General features: G+C 38.7%; 1 protein-coding gene across 5 annotated transcripts in view; it reads right to left on the reverse strand.

Annotated features, from left to right (window-relative positions):
- Window positions 1-20,233, reverse strand: part of LOC117383351 (protein MTSS 1-like) — a 34,216-nt gene that overhangs the window by 7,309 nt on the left and 6,674 nt on the right. For 4 of the 5 annotated variants that reach the window (XM_033980509.2, XM_055227847.1, XM_033980511.2 and 1 more), the window contains exons 3-6: window positions 20,098-20,171; window positions 4,224-4,308; window positions 2,902-2,993; window positions 2,749-2,823 (exon numbers count right to left, since the gene is read on the reverse strand). In XM_033980509.2, coding sequence (XP_033836400.1) covers window positions 2,749-2,823; window positions 2,902-2,993; window positions 4,224-4,308; window positions 20,098-20,171 — 326 coding nt within the window. Of the gene's footprint in view, window positions 1-2,388; window positions 2,435-2,748; window positions 2,824-2,901; window positions 2,994-4,223; window positions 4,309-20,097; window positions 20,172-20,233 lie in introns of those variants that run through there. The other variant, XM_055227848.1, reaches the window with a different exon arrangement.

Below are 20,233 nucleotides of genomic sequence, written 5' to 3' on the forward strand. Positions count from 1 at the left end.
GTCCCCCAAGTTATTCCAACTTTTTATATTATACACTCTGAATGTAAGGATAAGGTACAGTTTATTGTTCCCATATAGAAATTTGACCATCCTTCAATGGCGCTCGGACAACCTGCACATGTTTGAGGGTACTGAGGGTAAGAATTGAAAAAGTCCAACTGCTTTACTTTCAAAACCTCTACTCTAGTGTTAGGGATAAAACCAATTGTGCTCCACTGTTGATTGTATATTGAGAGCTCTTTGATAAACACTGTAGTTCGAAAGTGTTCTTGAGACCGGGTTAAGAGCAAAGATTGTGTGTATAGTCAAGTATGTGAAGAGGGCAACCCTGAAGCTGAATCAAAGCCTCTTGATGGAGGCAGGAAGGCTGGCGACTGCCCAATGCATTGTACAGCATGCATTATCTACTCACTGTAGGCTTAAGTCCTATGCACACCAGACTTACTTTGATAAACTAAAGCCACAAGAAAAACTGGGTCTGGGGGCAAATGATCAACTATTGTCTTAGCAAGACATTTGACACGCATGTTGTACATATCAATAGTTAAAAACACAGATAAGTTTACATAGGAAATGGAAAAAGAGCCCCTTATCAAGAGCATGAATGATGAACCACTGTTTCGTTGTCAGTCACCCAGACCACAGTGCACTGTAAATGACCGGGAAGCATTATTTAAATCTGCAAATTGCAAATGGAAAAGAGAATGAGTGGAAATCATGCTGCCACAATGCATCCGCCTAAATCAAATTAGTTGACAGTGATTACATTTGACTCATATTATAAAAACAGATTTGGTAAAATTATATGTCTTACATTTTACTTTGATGGATAAGCCAAATTTGGTCTTCAAGCATTCTTCATTACTGTATCATGCTTAAACCGGAGATTACATTTTTCAAATTATACATATTTAATCAAATTCCACTCAAAAGGAAATTACTTAATTAAAGGATTAACTGAAAGGAATACTGGATTTAGGACTGAGTTATTAAGAACATTTTGTGATTGTTGACAAAACAAATTTAATTTCCATAAGAAGTACATTGGGGCTTTTTGGCATCTGTGGAATGTGAGTTCTGTCTGTTTGTGGAAGTTCTCTCTATATGACAATATGGAGGCTATAATTGAGTATAACAACTGCAGAGGTTTCCAGACTGGAAAGTTAAAACTGGAACATATATTTTCAGTCTTTTGTATTATGAAACCTTAAGCTTCCTGCATTACATCTACCATGAAATCTGGAACTGGAATACTTGCTAAAAAAAACAAAACGAAAAAACAAACAAAAATACTGAGTTGAAGAATGTTGCTTAACATAGAAGTTACAACTCATTTTGATATTTCTAGTGTTATTTTTTTCTAAAGTTGAAAGACTGAAGTGTCTGAACTTAGAGGGTGTTATGTTAGCTCACTCGCCACACGTGTACTCGCACACACAGATGAGATTAGCTTCTGCAGTTTTCACATGACAAATGATTTCATTAGGTAGCAGTCACAGGCGGGTCTAAGGCTCAGGGGCCCAGGTCAAAAAACACCCTCACAAGACACATAAGAAAGCATAACACCCTTGGTTGCCTTAGCTCCAGTGTTTCTTAAGTCCTAACACTATAATAAGAAATGCATTTACACATTACAGTTGCATATAATTTAAATACTGCACATGCCAGTACCACAGAAAGATAATCAAATTGCTATTTAAATGGTCATAATTAACAAATGACAAAGGCAAGTGCAATTATTTAGACACTGCAATGTTGCTTTAGAGAACAAAGTCCTGTCTCTATTCGGTCTTTAAATGTTAAAAAAAACCTTCAAACTTAGCAGTCTCAGTAGTTTGCTGTTGTATTCTTTCAAAATATAAACACCACATGCCTTACTTTGTGTGTAGACTGTATAGAAACGTAAAACACATTTCAAATTAATTAACTGCTAAATGTTTATATTTTTGTCATTTCTCAAATGATGGATAAAGGCAAAGTAAGCATTGTGCTCTCTCACAACATACTATTATTGTGATAAATAAAAAATGCTAATATTTAAACAAAAAGCAGGAAAGAATTTTTGGAATTGAATTGCAAAAATATTTTTGTTCCCTTTGACTTACAGATACTATTAATCAAGTTTGACAGCACATAGTTAAGCGTTAATCTTGTAGTTAAACTGTAGAGGCGGTACAAGATACTTAGGAACAGTCACTCGTAATAATAAAGACAGACACATAGTGAACAACAGATTCATAATAATATGAATCTAGCTTGAAGAAAATGTAAACTAAATGAAAACTACAAACTACAACATCTGTGAGAGAAACTAGACATGCTACTAATAACTACATTACACTAGAATATAAAACATTTTAGTGACTTTAGTGTGGGCATTAACCTTACCCCAAGTGTCAGCTGAAGATGGGAACCACATGGGGACAAGGAGAGGGAAAAACAAGTCTGTCACTTTGATTGACACAAAATGTCTTCACTTTTCAAACCCCAGTCCCCTTTTCAAGTTGCTTTGTTTCCAGTGTGCACAGTATTTTTACAGGTAGATGAATATGTTTATAGAGGACGGTTGCAGAGGGGTGAGCCAGGGCCTTCCGCAGTGTGTTTTCCATGTAAGGTAATGTTTAAACAGAAGGCTAATCGCTAAGGCCTAGCTGCTGTCAAATAAATATACCCATATATCCAGCCTGCTTTCCCTGCACTCTGCCACAAACCTGCTCCACTTTTTAACATAACGAGTCATGTGTTTACCTTTCTTTGCTTTCTTCTGAAGTTTAAGTGTGTCTGAAGACTTCTTCTTTATTTCCTGGCGGGCTTTCTTATACTCTGATAAAGAAATATAACAATACTGTGCTTACACCTGCATGTTAGATTTTACAAAAGGCAGCCAGTGTTTTATTTTACCTTTAGCATGGTCCTTGTCCAAAGAATTGACTCCTCTTTTCCACTCCTCCATCTGTTCTTGCAAAGGACCAACCAGACCCTCCATAAACACCCTGAAGACCAAGATATCAATAAGAAACAGTAGATACTTCATACATATAGTGCAGCTGTTAAGTTCCTACTGTGTTAATGATCCTAAGACATTAAGACTCCAACATCAATAATAAGCATTTGTCCACTTAAAGCTGTTCAATGTAACGTTTCTGCTGAGTGGTCTAGTACCTGCTTGTCTCCATGGAGATGTAATTGCTTTTCCGGGTCTGTTCCACAGTACAGCATTAAGTCTTATAAAACTAGCATTTATTTAATAATGTTTTTATTTCTCAAAAATCATTGAAAAATCCTTACTGTCATCTCTCCACAGATCAAACTTAAAGTGTAAGTCTGTCTATAGCAAAAGATGAAATTTAAATGTATGTCTGTCTGCACATTGATGCATTATCTTTCTGTAGTGGTTAAAAGGTATTATAATGACTTTTTGTTTACATTTGTCCTGTGTGGTCATATTGGTTTGAGCAACACAGTGCTGCATTTACTGTCTTCTTTGCTAGATTCATTCTCAGTAATATATAGGTGATACTAAAAGTAAATGTCAGCGTGTTGTTGTCTTTCTATCTGACCAGACTCTGTTCATGTTTGTCAATTATTAACAGCGAGAGTGAGTGTCTAACAGCATGTCACAGGAGTCTTGCAGTCCTATCTGTCAATCATTACCCCATGCGTCCCTCTCCCAGGTTTGTGAGACTGTTTAAGAGACTGGGAGTTGGGCAGCTGCAGGATCAGAGTATGAAACTAAAATTAGGCTTCTCCATCTTGCAGACATTTCTAAGACAAGTGTGTGTCTGTGCCAGTGGGTGGGTTCTGCTGACCACAGCCCCCCTGTGTCCGGACCCTGCTATGGAGATCCAACTGGAATCTCTCCTGAAATGCCACTCGAAATTAAGAGAGCCCCTTGTCTAGCCCAGTGTGTGGGACGGCTCTGACACATTACAGATGCTCGCAGCTCCAGACAAATCGTCTCTTTTTATGAATTTCGATACAAGGGGCGTTTTACTGTAGCAGACGCTTGCAAAATATCCACAAACCACAAGTCCCTATACAATTTACTGGCCTGTTCTCTAAGGGGGTGGGGTCATACTACTATAGATTATAAACATGGACAAAAGCAGGAAATAATGACCACAATCTCTCTAAATGTTTATCTAAAAGGGAGATTTAACAAGTTTAAAAGATCCCACAACATATGGGAAGAATTATATCACATAAAGCAACATTTTTCTTACATGGAGAAATGCTTGAGTTTGGCCTCTATGCTGCGATGTCTCATACACATTCTGGTGAGGGCAGACCCGATGTCTCTAGTTCCACCTAAAAAAAAGAAGAAACATTTAGATAAGAACAAATACTAATCATACATGAAATAACACAGTAGTGTCCAAATGATGTTCACATCCAGACCTGGGCAGAGTAAGGAATTCAACAAATGATGCAACAACTACCATCAGCTGTCTATGTTAGATGCCGTTATTCACCAATAAAAAGGTCTAGATGGCAGATGCTGGGGCTTGAAGCTGGTGTGTATTTCCTTGAGTGAAGCTAGCTAACTGTCCGCTAAATAGCCAGTGGCAGGAGAGCAAACAGGGACCTGGCATGTGATTGACAGGACTATTGTGTGGCTGCTCTGTGTGATTTGCTTCTTTCTCAGTGGGTCCCCGGTACAGCTGTGAGTGCGGTGTACGCATAAAGAGTCCTCAAAAGAATCAAACCCAGATATTAATCGATACAAAAACTTGAAACTAACTGATACTGAGGAAATTACTTAAATAGCACACATTTTGACATTTCCTGAATAGTTAAAGAATAGTCTTAATTTTCATCACAACAGGTACAAGTATACTGTAATATGAAACAATCTACTACTAAATTTAGAGTGTATAATCATCATTGTGTTGTTGAAATCAGTATTGAGTATCAATTTTATTCCTTGATAAAAATTTAAATTGATCTGTAAATTCTAAAGAAGCAAGCTTGAATCCGATTTTTGGCTGCATTTGACAGGATAGTTCACAGCACGGAAATGGGGTGAAGAGTGCTGAGAGACATTCAGCAAGCCCAGATGGGAATCAATAACACAGTGAAGCCGACATAGAGCCTAACATATGCCCTGCAACCAATCCCCTTGATGAAAGTGCAGGACACGAATCAATGAATTTCATATAGAGTCAGGCTGTAGTGATCCTCCCCAACCGGGCCCTCCATTCTGTTGTCAGTACAGACTCTGCTTCACACGGAGACTTGCACACAGAGCTGTCAGTCACTCCCAGAGCCACACACTTAGGTCGCACATACATCTATCTGTCACTGAGCCCATCAAAAGTGACCTACAGTTAATGAACAGCATTTTAACCTGGTCGCACTATACTAGTACTGCTAATATTACACAATGTAGAAAAATGTAATAGACTAAACAATAAATGAGTGAATGTAAATACTTCATTGTGTACTGATGTAGCATAGAATTGACTGTGAACCCCTCTGTGTTCATAAAACCCATAACTTTCACCATGTGTCTATAGTACTATGAGAGGTTGTTTTCACAACGGGTGTGACTATACCAAAAAGCCTTTTTCTCACACAACTCCATAATGCTCCTTCATTCATGCTTCAGCTTGTTTAGTCATCCTATATCGAGCCATTTTTATCAGTCTTCAATTCCAGTGCCGTTTGTTGAAGGTGGGGTCTGAACTATACAGCGGTGCCGCAGGAAGGCCACAGGGGCCACAAGAAAATTAAAAACTAAAAGGAAGACCCATTTCTAACATGGGTACAAGTGTCAACCCCAGCTAGTCAGGAGAAGAGTTGGGTTTCAACATATCATTCACTGGGACGCGCCACACCCACTTCCACTTCTGGATTTGATATGAGGCGACCGACACAAGAAGAGAAATCTGCTGCAAGCTATATCCAGGTGGAGGCAGAAGGAGAGTGTGAGGTTACAGTCAAGAAGTTCAGGAAATTATAGCCGACTTAATTTCCATGGCATTAAAGCTTCACTACATCACAGCTCTCCTTTGAAATAATCATGTCGTAAATAGTTGTTAGCGATATAGCAAAACTATCACTATACTTGACTTGATTGCAATTTGGTTGTATCACGATTCATGCGTAGACTGTCTTACACGTGCTCTAAGAGTTCACACTTTACTGTGATTGGTTGAATTCACCAGGCACTCACTCAGAGTGTAACAGAGGCTGACCAATAGAGGGAGATGGTGAGCAAAAGTCATGTATCTGCAAATGGGTTTGAGCATAGAGCCGCAAAAAACTGAAAAATACTTAAGTATGACAAAAATGTCGCCAAGTTGTCCAATTATTGCACAAAAGTAATTGGGTGAGACAAAATCATATATCGATCAACACTAGATAAGTTTCTTTAAGGACAACAACCTATTATTTTTACTGTTGGCTTACTATTTGGGTTCTTGGCGGCATTAAAGATGAAGTGACTGCTAACACAGAAAGCACGCTCAAGTTGGACTAGCACCAAGTGACCTCTGGATGGAAATAGCTTCTTTGGCAGCTCCAGTTGTCTGCTGCACATAGACCACTGCTTTATGTCTGTGTAGTGGCATAGCTGGTTGTCAATAGAAACGGTCTTGGTGACAGAGGTTTGTGAGGCTTATAATTATGTCTGCAACACTTGAAACAGTGAAGAAGACAAACAACAGACACGTTCAAAGTCTGTTTACAACTCAGACTGACTCAAATGTGTTGCGCATGAGTCACTGTGTAACATTATTAGGCAATTTGCAACACCAATGCCTGTCAAACCTTTCACACCCAGCATCATGACAAAGATTCACAAGATTTCCAAACAACCACTTATCTTTTAACCCTTCTAAAGGCTTACAGTTGCTCTTTTAATTATTTTTCTTCGCTTTTTTCTAAAACCAGGACTAAAACAGATATAAACTGTGACTAGGGTGTCTCTAAATGAAGGACTCGAATCAAAATGGTACACATATCACCGAGAACATCTGACATAGCATTCATCTGACCTAAAGAAATGTTTCCTGTACATATAATGAATTTCTAAAGCTCATCAATGTGTGTCATCTTGTCATTTAAAGTAAACAATGACTTTCGCACTTTCCTAACACAATCTTTTGTCCCAAATGGCTAAGTTTTGTGTGGGAATGTTCCATGGGGACATTTGTGACAGAGGAGTGTGAACAGGGGTCAGTGGAGAGGGAGCAGCAGCATGGCCACTCCATGTCAGGTTGCTAAGACTGTCTCCGTCTTTAACACCATCCCAGACTGCCCCAGGAATGTCACACAGGACTGACACTCTAAAACCCTTTAAGACATGCACTATCCTTAGTACATCTCGTGCCCCCAATATATACAATGTTGTCACTCTTAACATATTCAGGTTAACACAAATGTCCCCTTAAGATGTTATTTCTTTGCCTGGAATGTTCCATAGAATGACATTAAACTATTTATTTAAGTACACATTTAAATTACCAGGTATTACTATGTTCATAAAGACGGGCCATCCACCAAGAAAGTTACATATTGTACCTTTACTTGCATTTATGTTAATGCATGAGCTGAACTAGGACACCTGGAACACAGTGCCCTGTTTTGCACTATGTAACATTTCAAATTCAATGTGCAGCACTGTTGCCCATGACACATTTCTCCTTGGTGACATTTAAGTTAATCTTATCCTACAGTCATAAAGATTTTGCAAACAGAAAACTGCAACGATTGCTATGTGTCTTAATCTTATTTATTTATTTATTTGAAGGACAGTGTGCAGATACATTAAAAAGATGGCTGCACCAGATTTAGCAAAATGCTAATTTCCATCTGTAGTCCTTAAAAAAACAAAAACACTACACTAAATTAGTCAATCTTACAGTGAGTCAAGCTAATGGATATACTCATCTAGTCTTATTTGCCGAGGTCACAATAAAATGTAAATTAGAATGCTCTCTAGAAAAGAACACAAAAATGTCTCCTTCGATCTGCATTTCAAACCAGGTTTTATATTTACTTCACTGCAAAAATGCAACATTCATTGCAACAGGAAACCATCAATAAGGGATCAACACAATAAACTGTGGCACATAAACAATACTAGAAACATAATATGGCCCAGTTCTTTCATTTCATTTACAATGCAACAGGCATATAATCTCCTGACAACTTCTCACACAGTGGTTTCACTTACTTTTTATATCTGAAAATTAGGTTTCATTGCAAGATAACATATCACATTTATAGGCCTTACTGGATGATTCTACTCCCTAACTAATGTTGAGAATCAGAAAGTAATCTAAAGCCATATTATTTCAGGCACATCTGAGAGACATACTTGACTATAATTCGGAGTCTGATGGGAGTGGAAAGAGGGATTTGCCCAAAGAATTCCTTGTGAATCTGAGAAGCTTGGTAGCTAAACCCGGCTCTGTATGGGCACCAGATGGTAGCCATTAACTGTGGGCCAGTGGTTACAGTGATAAGAGACTAGAGTCCATGCAGCTGGATACACACACACATAAAGTCTCCAGCTGGACAGGGCCAAGCTAATTAGAGAGGCAGAGAAAGTAGAAGGCACAGTCCACACCGAACTGGCCAAGCTTAAAGACTTCTCCATGGCGTACGATCAAAAACACCTGCTGCTTTTATTTTATCTTATGAATCAAAAATAAAACTATCACGCTGTGATAAATTGCCCAATAAAAAGCAGGATAGCAGCAAAGAAAAATAGTACTGGACATTTTGTTAAATTAGTTCAAACTAAAAAGAAAAGAAAACAAAACAAAACCTTCTATTTATCTAGGTTGTACTCTGAGACACTTGGTCCGAGCTGAGCAGTTGGTGTGCCCAGATGGAGCCACCCACAGCGCACTGTTTCAGGCTGGCATTTCATTCATTGATTTATTTGTCTACCCTTTGAGTCTGTAGGCCTAATATAACTCTTAAGACGTCAGCACAACACAAAAAGTAAGTAGCAAGAAAAGAGTAGAGTAAATAAGAATAACATGCATTATTATGTTAGATCAAAACATTTAAATAGACTAATCCTCAAGCTATTTAGCACTAAAAAAGAAGATCTGGAGATAGGTCAGATGCTACACTGTGGTCACTCACTTCACTTGACTGGTTACCAAAAGGTACCTGAAGGGTGGGTCAAATAACTTCTTAAAGTATAATGAAGTCTACAAGTGCAAAATACCAAATTGATCAATCAGCAATCAATTGAAAAACAAGGGTTTAGTGATCAAATTTTTAATGGGCTTCAAGGTCACATGCTGGTAATAAGAAGTTCCTCTTCATTCATCAAGAGCTGCTGACAGAAAATCTTCATGGCTATTTTACACACTCCAGTCAGCAAGTCTAGCCTCCTTAGTCCAGGGCCCAACAAATGCAAACGTGTGGGCGAACAAACACAAGCACCTGCTCCTAACACACATGGTTTGGCTCCAGCTGTCACCGAGATGTGAAGAGGAGGAGACTCAAGCGCAGGCCTGGATCTACAGGGGTGCAAAAAGCTGCTTTGCAACCTCATTTAAAAAAGTGTTTGCATCCTCATTTTAGGCAGGTAAAATAATGATTATTAGTGTAAGAGTACTGTAACTTGGATACACCCTGAGTCAATTAGGTGTGGAACTGGCCTTGCTCAAGTGGAGAGTAGAAATGCAAGGAACAAAATCTATAAAGACAGTAGCTGTGACTGTAAAAGAAATGCTATCTGTCTATAATTGAAACTGTAGAGGAGATAAGGCAAAGAAGAGGAGGACCAAGTTCACTGTGCAAATGTAGTCAAACTGTAGTGAAATGAGTTTGTGGTGAGCGCACTTTTACTGGGCAACACATGAGAGTAATTACAGAGAATTGTTTTGAGGTAGAAAAGTTACAACATATCATCTGAACCTATCTGATCCAAACTGACTAAACTAATACATCAACTGATTGGCCTAACACTAAACTGTTGGACTGATCCGATACCCAATCCAAAACAAAGTATTTTCTGGATGGGACTTGACGCCTGACTAGTCTTGTCGGTGAATCTAAAAAGGTTTTGGTATTTCCTTTAATCCAATAGTCAATACTTCACCTGCAGAAATCTGACTGACTGGCTAGGTCTCAAAAGAAAGATTTTTTGAAGCAATAAATTTTGTTTGTCAGTGCTGACTGATCAAAGAGAACAAAAACACTACAATCTTCATATGGTTACAAAGTACTTGATTTGTATGGCTGTGGTCCATTTGGATCTCTGCGTTTTCTCTCCCAGTGCAGTGATATGTGGCCTGAATAGCAATGCACAAGACTTGCATTACCGTTCAGTCTCGGCTCGAATCTATATCTTCTCATGTGATTCAATTTAGTTCTCCCTTCTGCTCTGATCTTTGCTGCTTTTTCTGCGCTTGTCAAACAGATTTTCCACTTCTCTCACTTCTACTATTATCAATCTTCTACTTACCTCATACTTTACAACTATTGTCATGTTCAGTATACATATAAAATACGTCACACAGATGATGAATGTTCTATGCCATCTGAAAAGGGTAACGCTTTCTCCGAAGGTAGCAAAAAAGCTGATGCTGCGAGCAGTATGTGTGTCAGTGTGCCACGGAGGTGCTCCAGCTGAATACTGATGAATGCAGTTCTAGTATTGCTGCCTATAGCACTGCACCAGCTCCTATTGTAAAGCATGTAGAGACAAGAGGAGCATGGCACATAATTAATGGTAAATGTCATCGAATTACTGCATTATTGTTGATGCAGCTTATGGTCTAGTTAACTAGGGGAATGTAAGAGTTGATGAGTTCAATGCAGTGCTATGGTTGAGAGCATTTAAAAGACAGAGCTGAGTGCTGTGTGTAAACAAACTATTAAAACTAATTGGCTGAAGTATTGTCTTCCCACCCTGCAAAGCTTCTGGGGCCACTTTCTCAGTTTTCTGTTCATCAGGTTGCGGAATTTACTTTAGACTGATAGGAATCTCCAAACCAAAGGATTTAAAGATGAAAACAAAACGCTTTAGCAAATGTTGAATCTGTCTTGTTCCCAGGAAAATTTTACTTTGAAAATGTGATCTCTGATTTCAAATTCAGATAAACATAAAAGATCAACTATGTGTGGTCCCTAGATGGCTCCTCTGGTTGCTGGTAGTCTCCAGGCGGAATTCATATGCTAATGTATGCTAACTGTAGCCTTCAAGCGAGATACCGTAACTGTGGATGTTGAATTTAGATGATCAGTATACATAGGTCATGAGTTTCCCATTTTCTTCCTTTTTACAACTGAACAACATTTTCTTTGAGGCAATGTCAGGACCATATGAAATCATTTTCTGAGTTTATTTTGGCATTACATTACGTAGTACACATATTTTCAGATTTTTGAACCCCTGGCCTTTATTGTGTTGTCTGTTTCAATCTTGTTCCATGCCTTTAACATAGTGCGGTAGTTAATCCAGTCAGTAAGCAGTCAGCCAGTTCAGAGGGCGGTCAAAGTCAAGACAAAAATAAACCTTCAGAGAGAATACATTTCATGGGAAAATGCTTAAAGAAAGTAATTTCCTTGCAGATTCTTGAAGCACCGATTTTGTGGTCACTGTTAGTTGTAGTAGAGAAATCCCAGCAATGAATGGAGGGTTGTGAGGCAGCACAGGTCTGTAAACAGTGTGTAAATAAACAAGCACAAAGAGAGACAGACACTTAGCCCTTTACAAGACCGACTGAAGGCCCATTAATTCCCACAACTGCCCAAAAAGAGTTACATTCAGTGGAACGAAAGATTTGTAAGGCCACAAGTTAACCTTTTATCAGTCTTAACGCTTCCAGTCAATGTGAATTCAGAAACCTTTCAAAACTATGTAGAATGACAGTGTATTAAAGACAGAAATAGACAGATTTTTAGGGCGACTAAGTTAGGAGATTGCCCTTGGGTTTATTCAATGTCTTTTCTTGGTTCTTGTGCCCCACTAATTTTCTTTTTTGACCTGACACACATTTCTTATACAGATGATCGAAAGCATTTATGTATAATAAATTACATTAGCTTACTGCTACGCCTACAACAGCTTTGTCATTGTTTTTACTGGCCTATTGAAACCCCATATGTAAGAGCAGTTATGACTAGATGTTACACCAAACATGCAAACTGTCATGTCCCATAGTAAATGATTCACTATGACGTGTTTATGGGCAAAGGTTCATATGAGCACAGCAAAACAACACTACCATGGAACCCCTTGGGAAAGTAACACAGAGGAGTAAGATTGAGTAACATTGTGTGTGAATCATTATAATTATGGATGTCTCATGTGTAAATTAAATATGAAGGCAACAATTACGAGCTTTTATATAACAATTGAAAGTTACAATTACGCTGAACACCAGAAACACAGCACAATGCCCCAACATGCAAAAGCTGCGCAGCAAGCTACACAGACATTTACCTATTAACAATAAAATAACTTATATTTCTGCATCCACTGTGATTGGTACTTACTGATACCAGCTTCTCTGTTCTATTTTCTAAGCAACTGTAATATCTAATTGAATTGTTGTTAGATCAACAAGTTAGCCCTAATAACGTTATAAGATAAAAACAAAGTGGATCGATGTCAAATTAGACAGCAATACAGATAGTGCAAACCTCACTTGGGCCAAATAGGGCAGATATTATATTTTGTCTTGGCCCCTCACTGTGCTAGTGACCTTTCCTTTGGGCTGTGCAGAGGGGCTCTGAGGCCTCTTGTCTGTGAGATACTGGTGATAATTTAAACCAGAGAGCGAACTGTTTGTGAGCACAACACAACGCAGCCTTGTTTGCCATAATGACAGCCAGATTGCATCTACTGTGTGCTTGGGGCTTTTGCGTGCCCATTTGAGCGCATGTGTAAGAGTCCTGTGCTGTCAAAGAGTTAGTGACGAGGCATTCTCTGCACCCCAAGGCACCCCACATCCCCCACTCACCCACACAAGCTCCAGTGCAGCAACAACCATAGCATTCATTCAGTTTATGAAGTGTCAACGGGACAACAGAGCTCCACACTGAATGGGCTCAGTGAAGGGATAATGCAACAGTTGTAGTAATCTAATCTCAGTACTTTGTAGGTACTTGTTCAAAATGCCTGCAGTATTGACATCATCTGGAGAGGAAATGGATCTAGTCACAACTTGTGTGTTTGTTAGTGCTAGTATTTTAGAAAACTAACAATTTTTTCTCGATTCAATACACAACCAATCAATCAGAGATGTAGTACTGGAGTCCCAAACTTGTACTTGGGACTCAACTTGAACTCAGGACTTAACTTGGACTTGAAAGTTTGTGAGGGAGTGTAAGCAATATAAGTCCTCACTGCTTCTGAAGTTTTTAAATAATTGTGACTTGACTATAACCCTGCAGCCAACTCAGGAGAATCTAACAAAAAGCTTGAATGAAAATAATATTTTGCAAACATATTCAATTCAGATGGGAGTGGTCATATCTTATTTATTATAATTCTAACACGGATACTTACTAAACTGGTGAATATTGACTTCAATATTTGAAGCAAGTGTTGCTCAAAACAATACATCTGACCAGAGACTAAGGAAGCCTGATGCTATATCACCTTCAGGGCTTCTGCAGTTCTCAGAGGAGTTGATGGTTTCCTACTGTGTCTGTGTCCACTGTCAGTCTTCCTGTGTGTCCTAGTGGTAATTTGTAGCTGTTGCATTTGATTATCGTGTCTCCCTTCTGTCCTTGAGTGGAGTTCAAGTGAGCACAAAGTTCCTAAGGACAACAACAACAAGCCTCAAAAGCAGGGCTGTCATGGACCAGCTGGGAGAGCACCTGGCCTTGAACGCAAGCCACACACAACACGGGAAGCCATGTACTGAAGAATCCTACGGCCGTGTATGGCACTACTTTCAGGTTTATAATAGGTTTGGCCAAAGCTCGGTCTATTCAGAAGGAGCGAGGTGAAGTCATGATTGGCTGCTGGAGAGCCCCATTACTGTCAGTTACAGACCATGCCTCGGCTGCAGTCTATCAAATTAGGTCCAACACAGTCAGTGTTTTTTGTTATTGTAACGAGTTTTTAAATGGTAGAACTAGTGGTCCTACTTCAATGGTTCACTATTTGTGTCATTGATAAAATATGTATTGTATGTACTGTATTGTAATAAGTATGATAGGATCTGAAAAAACATGAAAATATATTTAAGATTGCATTCAATAAGTTATGTTCTTATAAGCTTCAAGTCAGCCTTTCAAAAGACATTCAGGTGTTTAGGGTTGTTAAAATTATACCCACATACTCAATAAACACTTATACTAGGACGACCTGCAACTTTTCTGAATAGTGATAGAATGTTTTTGCCTACTTATTGTTTTGTCCACTCAAGCTACAGTATTATCTGACTAGTAGACATCATTTTGACATTTCCAACCACACATCAACAGTGTTTATGGCTGCCAAGTTTATCTGAATAATCACAAGGTCAGTCTTCTTTTCTTTGTCAAATCTGGGCCCCAATGAAGGCTTGTGGGCGGCACTCTAAACTTGCTCTAACCTCATTTTTAAACACTCAAGGCTTACACAATTAGGCACATTTGACAGATGATGGTCTGACTGTCTGACTCATACTGGTTCAACAGGGTTTGTGGTTTGAACAAAAACAAAAGAGCAAACAGAGTGCTCCTACCATTGTGAGCTTTTGCACGCTCGTAGTCAGGTGCACCGTGACAACATACTGTAAAGCCATCTATCTAACACACAGGGAAATCTTATGTCTTTTCCATTAGCTCACAACACACAAATCACTCCTTCAAGTGAATCTGTATTTATAATAAATAATAATAAGCATATGGTTGATTAAAACAGCTGGCATGGGCAAAATCTGGCAATGGAATTTTCAAAGATTGTGTTTGAGTGCAAAGCTAAAACATCTTGTATGAAAAGATGAGGGAGCACCTAAATCTACTTGGGTGAGCCTCTTGCTTTGACACAGATAATTCAATCCACTGGGTCGCACATTACGACCAGGAAAGGGCCTGGTGTAGAGTGTCTATAGCGTGAGTGTGTTTGACCCATTAACTGGTGTAATTGGCAGTTCCAGTCATCTGTGAGATTATTCAGGATTGGTTCAGGGCAATCACAGGAGAACAGAGAAAGGATTGAAGCGAAGAGACAAATCTAGGTCTTACTGCTAAATGGACACGGGGCAGGAAAATGTACCGCCTGGAATAGGAGGGAGGCTTGAAAAAAACAGCACAGAAGGCTTTTTAGATAGTTGGTAGACAGTGGAGCAGTTCAGGGCGTAACACTGAGTCCAGCCAATGAAGGGCTCGAGAGGGAAGTTTCTTTGGAGGTGGTGTGGGGTCTGAGTGTGAAAGAAAAATACTGAAAGCATTGAAAGTTTCATTCTGCCAATCTATGACATGTCTGTGCAAAGTTGAATCTCATGACTTGCAGAGCAGCACAAAGCGCAAACTGGTAATTTAATGAAACCTAATCCTACCAACAATAATTTCAATCTGGATTACATCTTTACTGTAAATAAAATGGGGAAAAAGTTTGTACCACGTACTGCACTGAGCGTTGATCGTGACGAGCGGGAACACAAAGCTGTTTGAAAGAAAGAGGCCAAGTGCTAGTGTCACGCTAATGAATGTGTCCTATAGATGTGTTTCAAGTATATGCTTGCCTGTATATATACAAAAAGGTATAGGGCTATATAAGGCTTTGGTGCTGACTATCTTTAAGACCAACATGTGATTTAAAAGTTCAAACACTTTGTCTAACACTTTAATCTCAAATAAACAGGTAAATTGCTCTTGGAATTCTGCTGTAATGGTTCCCAAATTATTCCTTATACATCAAAGTTCAGAAACGGAATACTTTTCCATGCCGCTAAAATTGACAGGCAGAGATAACATTTAACAGTTGGCTGCAGCTTGTGCCCCGCATTAGCAATGGCACCAAGTGCATTAGCAGATGCTGGAAATAGTAAAAAGCCAATCTAAAAGAGACACTTGATGTTTACAATTGCATCCTTTTGTCCTCATCTTTTGACAATGCATATAAAAATATCCAATATATGGATGTTTTTGGGATTTTTTTCTAAGAGCTTAAATATTTCCCAGACAACGGAGTTCTGGAATGAAGTTATTTGCAGGTTCCATTGTTGGGTCCCTGGGCTCAGTGGAACTAAGTATTCCATAAGGAGGGACAGCAGGGAAGTTAATGGGACATGGGAGAGAGCTTGGACAATAGGCTAAAGCTGGACACAGAACAAAAGACAGAAAGAAACCACTATAGGTTCTCAAGTGTTTCTGAGGCAGACAGAGTTAATGTAACTGGTAAAGTCAAGCTCAAAGCAAAGAGGTTCATAAATAGCAGCTGGATGACTACAATTTTCAACTATGACGATAACAATAGAGAACACTGTTGAAGACAGACAGGACGTATTTAGTCATGAGCACTGGCACTAATGATATTTCAACCACACAAGGATGAATGACGTTTACCCTTTCCACTACAAAGGCAAACATTTAATCATCCCTCCCAGGGCACAGACTGAAACAGTAAAAATATATGCAGGTTTTATATCGTCTTAACACTCCAATTCACTTCTGCCCATAACCACTCAAATAAATGGATGAGTGACTGCACTTTCTAACTACTGTAATTATCACTTTTGAAAACACATTAGAGGCGTGATATTGGTTTTTGAAGTAGTAGTAACAAGCTGGCACATGTTAGCTGTGAGGCAGGTGTCTGATTCAAGTCTGCAGATAAAGACGTGTCCAAACCAACTCAGATCTGGATATGTTGACAGGACCACTGGGATAAAGATACCCCCCAGCTTACGCATATGCTTATAAATACGCATCAACACACATCAGACTTGTACAGACACAGTCCAAGCAGCTGGGAGCCCAAGTACAAGGCCTATGTTATTTATAACCATGAACTATTACGCTATGGCTGGTGTGATCAGAGAAAATATAATAATTTAATATACTGATAATATGATAATTTTAAATATATTTTAGACCTACTATAAATTGTGCTGAGTTGGATTGAGTTTTTTCTGCCCCAAATGATGTCATCCCAGTGTGCCGTCTGTTTGCTCTCAGCTGTTTCGCTGTGCCTGACTGAAAAGAAATGGCACTACTTGCCCACTATATCAATATTGCACTGGCTTTAAGAATGAAATAACATGAGGAAGTAGGTAACACTGGACATCAGCAGCATGCTAAGGTTATGGTTGGTAGAAGCTACAATTTGTAAATGAATCTTAAGTAATTAACAACTTCGGCTCCCCACAGAGAATTTCAATAGACAGAAAGTTGAAGGGGCTATACCTCATTTTTTTATGTAATGAAGAAAAACCACTGCGTGCTGCCGGCATCTAATTATAAAGCATTTTTATTGGCTGCGAACCACACTGTTTGCAAGTTAGCCGTGGCATGACACCAAAACTCCACTCTGACCTCTGAAAGTTGTGAACGATGCTTATTTCAGTGATTAATTAGAATGCTAGGAATGTGTTAACTAAGTGAGAAATATGTTTGAAATGCTACAAACTGTTCAAAATGAACTAGTTCTCTTTTTCCCCTTTTTAAGAGAGTAAAAATCAGGTACGGTTCCTGTTAACAGTACAGTAAAACATCTTCGTCTACTATTCTGTAAGTATTTTCTGTACTTAAACCATATCAGAACAATGTCAGTCTTTTGTAAGTGAATAAAGATCTATAAGGCTGGGGCTGTGTGGGAAGGTTCAAAACAAAAACAATCTATTTTGGTTCAACAGGTTTTTACATGCTTGTTTTTGTTCTCCTGCATTATGTGAAAACAAATCTCTGCTCTTTGCATAGCCACATTACATGACAGAGATCCAGATTAATGTGAGAGCAAGTTGTAAACATATTCTTTAGTGCAAATTATAAGCATGTGATGGATGTTTTATTACATTTTACAGTTTTGTTTTGTTTTTTAAATTCAATTGCATTATAATCAAACTGAAAGTAATTTGCTTTTTAAAGACTGGATCAACCAACAGCCATAAACAAGAGATATGCTAAGAGATATTGAAGTGTGCTGAGTTCACACGAAATTGCCCTTTTCATTTTATGAGCAACAATCACTGCCAAGATCAGAAAGCGAAAAACATTACAGACACATACAAAGGCACCCGAAAGCTTTAGTCTTTCAATTAGTCAGGAAGATACCCTTTAGTACACTAACCATAAATGTGCGGTCTCATTTATGTTTTTCACCAATATGATAAAGGATCTGTATAAAACAGGAACGTGAAAAAGTTTGTTGGAAAAGAAAAAAGTTAATTATGAATCTCAAGTACAATGGAAAAACATATCTACCACAGTGTCTATCCAGGTGCAGGACTACATCAAAGCTGCCTGCCCGCAAAGACAGCTCCCATGCTTTGTAATGTTGTTGGACAATACAGTAAGTTGATATGTTCCCAAAGCAGAAAAAATATGACCCCAGGCACTATATGTCTGTTACGTACACATAACAAACCTCTTGTACATTTAGTCCTGCCTTAATGACAAATCATCATGTGTAAAATTATACTCCAGAGGTCAAGTAGTTCACGTTTTGGAGGTGCTATAGAATATCCTGAAAGAATGTGACAATTTATGCTATTTCTGCAGTGACATCATCCAAAAAAGAGATCGCCTTTGTTTGAGTAGTGAAAGTTTAGTTGTGGACAGCATTTCAAACAAGAGATTGCTCCAATGTTTGTGTGTTGTATGGGCTGGAAGACTTTGTTTCCCATAGTAATAGCTCTATGGTGTTTCCTCTTAATTGAATTTTTAAGTGCATTAAAAATATATCCTCAAAACTCGTGAACTTAGTGTTTTATATTGCTATTTTTCACGTACAACCCCAAACTACATATATTACAATGGGCCTATGTGCTATATCGCATACACTGCATATAGTGGTTCTGAGGCACATAAGTTATCGTAATAAATATTCTTTCAATGTGACTGCCCTAATTATTGTAAACCTATAAATTCACTGTTTCTCCGACTATAACAAAAAAAAGAACTGATCAACCAAATTATGCCACCAAAGTATTTTACTGTACAAGTGTCTATATAAGTGTCCACATTTGTGTAAATACAGAGAGCTGTCTTAATGTAGCATAAAACCTCTGCAAAATTATAGCCAACAATGAGCATATTATATATTATTGTATTCAATGTTCCACTACATAACATAATGGCATCTGAAAAGGGTAAAGATAAACAATGTCACACAAGTAAACTGATTTTGACGAATAGAAACCAACATGCATGTCCACAATAGTGATTTAGAATGTCACACAGAAGGTGAAAGAAAGAGGTGGCACAGCAGATGGGCGATGACGCAGCACCTTTTAGCTCCTGAATGACTCTTTTGCTCCAACTATTTATAATGTCGGTGATACACAAACAGAAAGAAAAAGCTTTACAGAATCAGAATAAGGAAGTGACTGATGACTGCTTGTCTTCGCTCCCTACTGCAACGGCACTGATAAATGCTCTATCGCAGCTCCTATTAATAGTATTGCGTGGTGGTTGGAGGTGTCAGGGCTGAAGAAGGATGGGCCCTTGCACTCCCTCCACACACACAGCAACCTCAAAACCCAGATGTGATGAAGGAGGAGAGAGAGAAGAGGTGTGGGGGAAGGGGAGGCAAAATAGGTTAAAGACCATAGACAAAGGCAGTGGCCCAACTTCAAGCAGCGTTTGGATAGATTTACTACCTAGACGATAAAACAAACAGCTTGTAGGTTTTAGCGTTGGGGTGATAAAGACTGAACTTTCTGAGGCACATGTCACTATGGAAATCTCAAGAAGACCTCATTCAGTGAGGTCATGAATGTTTGGCATCTATCCATGGAGTTCAGAGTGATGAAAAAATAGCACCGTTGCTATATAAAAATGTTACCATTTTACCATTGCAATTAACCATTCAAAACCAATTCTTATATCTCTTGATTGGTGAGAAGTTCTCAAAATGGTGCCTGCAGACATAAAGCTGAAATACATGAAAAAACAGCCAATAGATGTAGCTGAGGTTGGATTTAGATGAAACACCTCCTAGTTCCAGTTCATGTGTATTCTTACCTCTTGAGTTGGTGGCCAAGTCAGCCACTTTCTGAAAGGCATCCAGGAAGGCAGCCACCGCAACCACAGTCGCCCTGAAGAGAGAGAAAACAAAAAATATACTAAAATATATGTTGAAACGTAAAGTAACTTTAGG

This window comes from Periophthalmus magnuspinnatus, chromosome 16, assembly GCF_009829125.3.
Source record: "Periophthalmus magnuspinnatus isolate fPerMag1 chromosome 16, fPerMag1.2.pri, whole genome shotgun sequence".
Lineage (NCBI taxonomy): Eukaryota > Metazoa > Chordata > Actinopteri > Gobiiformes > Gobiidae > Periophthalmus > Periophthalmus magnuspinnatus.